This window comes from Priapulus caudatus, unplaced genomic scaffold, assembly GCF_000485595.1.
Source record: "Priapulus caudatus unplaced genomic scaffold, Priapulus_caudatus-5.0.1 Scaffold1211, whole genome shotgun sequence".
NCBI classification, from domain to species: Eukaryota; Metazoa; Priapulida; class Priapulimorpha; order Priapulimorphida; family Priapulidae; genus Priapulus; species Priapulus caudatus.
This window is the reverse complement of record NW_014578272.1, coordinates 4,307-8,838: the sequence shown is the minus strand read 5'-3', so window position 1 is coordinate 8,838 and position 4,532 is coordinate 4,307. Positions and strand designations below refer to the sequence as shown.

The window sequence follows — 4,532 nt, the reverse complement described above, 5'->3', positions numbered from 1 at the left end:
GTGTGTACGTGTGTACGTGTGTAGGCCTACGTGTACGTCTCTCTCCTGCTCACACACGCACGCGCGCGCACACACACACACACACCCTCTCTCTTTCTCTCTCTCTCTCTCTCTCTCTCTCTCTCTCTCTCTCGGTCTTTCCATCTCTCTCTCCCTCTCTCCGCCTCCTCTCTATGTCGTCCTCTCTCTCTCTTCTTCTCTCGCAGAATACGTGAGAATATATTTGCAACATTAGGTTAGTTCCTATTTAATTTATAAGCGTATTTTCGCTAATAAATATTTACTTCTATACAATTTAACCATTTCATAAATGCACGGATAATACTTCCTGTTTACATACTCGCTATAAAGTAAATGCAATTTCTGGCATATGCGTGTAATGTTATATAATAATAAAAATAATAAAATCAATATTCCATAATCACCAGCTGCCATATCGAAAAACGTCAAATCCGTGCATAAATTTTCCAGCAACGTATCAGGAAGATCGGCTGCCGAAATCATGAGAGAAAGCCGATCATCTGACTCCGCGATATTAAACGGCAGCTCACTAGAGGGCGCTGGCAATAACGACCTCTTCGTAGAACCCACGGATGAGGATGGCTGGAAGGTCTTACTACACGCTGCCCGTAACGGACATACAAAGATAGTCAGTACGCAGTTACATCATGGCGTCGATATGGAACACGCAGACGAGAATGGCTGTACGCCATTACTGTATGCAGCTCAGTACGGTCATACAGATACGGTCGCTATGCTATTAGATAAAGGCGCCAATGTGGAACACGCGGACACGCATGGAAAGACTTCCTTATTACACTCTGCGTATAACGGTCACGCAGAGACGGTCAGTGCGTTATTAGCTAATCGCGCTAACATAGAACACGCGGACAATTTCGGTTGGACAGCGTTATTGTATGCTGCCCGTACTGGTCACACGAACACGGTCGGTGTGCTGCTATCTAACGGAGTTAACACAGAACACAGGGACAGCGACAGGAGGACCGCATTACTACGCGCTGCCGTTGGAGGCCACACGGACACCGTAACGTTCTTGTTAGATAGAAATGCTCATCTCGAACACGCGAGCAAGCGGGGATGGACGGCGTTGCTGTACGCCGCCCGCCATGGCCACACGGGCACGGTCAGCGAGCTGCTACGCAGAGGTGCCTTCATCGAACACACGAGCCAGGCAGGGAACTGGACGGCGTTGATGCTCGCTGCGCGTAACGGCCACATAGACACGCTGTTGCTGTTGCTATCGCGACACGCATTTACGGAACGCGCGAACAACGACGGCTGGACGGCGTTACTGTGCGCCGCCCGTCACGGCCACACCGAGGCCGTCGGTGCGCTGCTTTCCAGACGCGCCCGCATCGAACACGTAGACGAGAACGGCTGGACGGCGCTGCTGCACGCGGCAAACGACGGTCACACGGACACGGTCGTGCGCTTACTGGCGGCGGGAGCGCGTCTCGAGTGCCGCAGTAAGGACGGATGGGCCCCGTTAACGTGGTCAGCCTACCGCGGCCGCTCGGACACCGTCGTAGCGTTACTGGCCGAGGGAGCCGCGCCCGATGACGTGACGAGAGCGTACAACGCGGCCGTGGATCGAGCCAACGCCGTCACCATCAACGACGGCCAGCGACGGGCCGCCGGAGCGATTCTAGCGCACCAGCACTTCAGAAAGCTGCCCGGCCATTGCTACTGCGACATTGAACGCGTGGCTCCACCTTGCGACATCGGCGGCATTACGTCACTGTCCGGCGTGTGGGAGACTCCGGGCTTGGGGAAGTTGGAGAATCGCGAGGAATGCGATCAACTGCGGTCAGCCGTGCTAGACCTAATGGATCGGGTCTGCAGAGAGATGTCTGAAGTAGATCGAGACTTTGTCTGTACGCCCGTTCTCGTAGGCAGCACGGCTAACCGCACTAAAGCTGGCTTACCAAACGAATTCGATTTCCTATTTGAGATGGAAAATTTTAAAGACAGCGTGACGATTGAAAAAACAAGTACAGCTGGCGTTGTTAATGTTCGTGATAACAGAACAAACCGGCAAGTGTCAGTCAATCTCAAAGAACAATTCGTAAAAACCCTATGCGTGGCCGTGGGCAATGTAATGAAAGAAGGAGAACACGCATTTAAAATTCTTAAGAAATCAAAGATTTTAGAATGGAATAAGGTCTGTACACAATTCAATTTAAAATATGTCAGAGGCGATTATTTTACATTCCTAACATTAACCGTAGACATTACTCCTGGAGTTCGTATATCTGGTAAGCCAGCGAATGCAACTGAACGATTCCCCCACAATTTCCATTACTACGTTGTACCAAAGCCTGTCGCGGGATCAAATAATAACTGCTGGTCTGTGTGCACCTCAGGAGCAGAGAACAAAGCTATTATGAGTTTTCCGAAAGTTTATCAGCAGTCCCTAATTACAGCAAAAGCCCTAATCGATTCTCGAATTCATGATTATGACGGAACGTGTCGTAGCATGTCGAAGTTATTTCAAAATGGCGCCGTGTCAGATCTACGCGTACGTAACATGGACATAATACGGCTGTTTGAGACCACTCGTTGTAGACCTAGCGTAACGATAGATTCGTACCACCTAAAACTCGCGCTCATTCACGTCAAATCGAACGCGACGCAGGAATCTCCGCAGTGCCTGACAATCGTACGCGAAATGTTCGAGTACATCAAAACGTGTTCGAACGAGGAGAGGATGCCTCATCCTTACATCGATAATTTCAACGTGCTCGCAGAGAACTGCAAGAAAAAGATCGAGTACGTTCCGGTCAACTATCTGAGGAAGCGACACATAGACGCTCTGCTTGAGCGGTTAAAAGATGATTACGAGGGCAGGCTAGTGAGTAACACCGGGCTTATTAAAATCGGTGCTGCCGAGCTGTGGACGGTGATCGAAGAATCAAGCAGATCAACCAAGCCCACTACCGAGCCGACTGAGCCTACCGAACTAGCAGATATAGAACGGTGGTTCATCAATGCTTGGAATTTACTGACAGACACGTGTGACGCAAGCACTTAGATATTTATAACTTCACGTAGTTTTTGAATTTCCAGTTGTAAATCACAGCCATCGAGGGTATTTATTTATTTATTCATTACCTGCTGTAAAGTGTTGATCGAGATATGGCAACTAGCTATGATTACCGGTGTTAAAGTTGTATTTACTTGTAAATAAATAATTTAGAATTAGTATTGCATACTCCGACGTACTTTTATCTGTTATCTGAAGTCTGGAAGGCCTGTCACATCATGGCACCAATATAGAACACGCGGACGCGAATGGCTGTAAAGTTATATTGCCGCAGCATCCCGTCACTTGTCCTATGCTAATGTAATGCAATGCAATGCAATGCATGCAATGCAATGTCCTGTGCTATGCAATGGCGCTAGCGTCGCTGGTCGGGTTGCCAGCCAAGATAATTTATTTTGGCCAAACTTACGCGCTCAAATCATGGGCAGGGGTTTGCCCTGGAGAGTGTGCATGGTAAAATCAAACATTGAATTTTCACATTGCCCGCAGCATCCCGCGATAATCCTTTTCCTATGCTAATGTACATAGCAATGGCGCTAGTGTCGCTGGTCGGGTTGCCAGCTAAGATGATTTATTTCGGCCAAACTTACGCGCTCAAAACGGGCAGAGGTATGCCCTGGAGAGATGTGCATGGGAAAATTCGCCGTAGAATCTTCACATTGTCTGCAGCATCCCGCCACAATCTTTTTCCTATGCTGATGTACATAAGAATGTCACTCGCGTTGTTGGTCACCGTCTAGTCCGAGATTCCTCAGACCAATGTCCACACCGACGATTTTGGTGGTTTTGGTGTGGGTTAGGATTAGGGCTAATGTTAGGGATAGGGTTAGGGGTTGGGGCTAGGGTTAGGGTTAGGGTTAGGGTTAGGGTCACAATGCACCATAAAAGTTTTATTAAAACAGTTGCGTGGTTTTACGGTTGCACGAGTTTCAGGCACGTGATTTGTATCAACAAATGGGATTTGGGAGGTATGCAGGCCCTAGCTGCGAGTTAAGATGGCAGCCCCCACAACCTCATATTTTATTACTTATTACTAACAGTAACATCTTGTCAAGAGCGTATAAAGAAGGAGAGCGTACAACGGTGAAATGCTGAAACCATGTTGCAGTATTAGTCGAATTAATAAACTTTTCCCGTTTTATTTTGACGATTCTTTGCAGTATTATTGATCAGCTGTTCTATAGACCTTGTCTGCTATAGTGTTTGCTATAGACCTTGTTAATGTTATAAAACAAACCGCATGTCCCTACGATGCCTCTACGCTGAGATAATGAGCTGTAAAAATCTGGTATTTTTGCCGAAAACCGACTCCAGATCAGTCAGTACTGCGACTCTCTCTATATATTCTCTGACTCCCCTATTATCTACTCCTGATAATATAATAATCCTTAGGCTTAGGTTAGCATACGGAGCCCGGGAAGGGACACGTGAGAAATATTTTTATCTCATTAAAACGACATAATATCTC

The 4,532-nt window shown here is 47.6% G+C and overlaps 1 protein-coding gene across 1 annotated transcript in view; it reads left to right on the top strand.

Moving 5' to 3' along the window:
• LOC106815824 overlaps positions 1–3,230 on the top strand; it is a 4,473-nt gene extending 1,243 nt beyond the window's left edge. The window contains exon 2 of the mRNA XM_014820342.1: positions 472–3,230. Within this exon, the coding sequence (XP_014675828.1) occupies positions 503–3,052 (2,550 nt within the window). The 5' untranslated portion in view covers positions 472–502 and the 3' untranslated portion in view covers positions 3,053–3,230. The remainder of the gene's footprint in view (positions 1–471) is intronic.
• Positions 3,231–4,532: the final 1,302 nt, after the last annotated feature.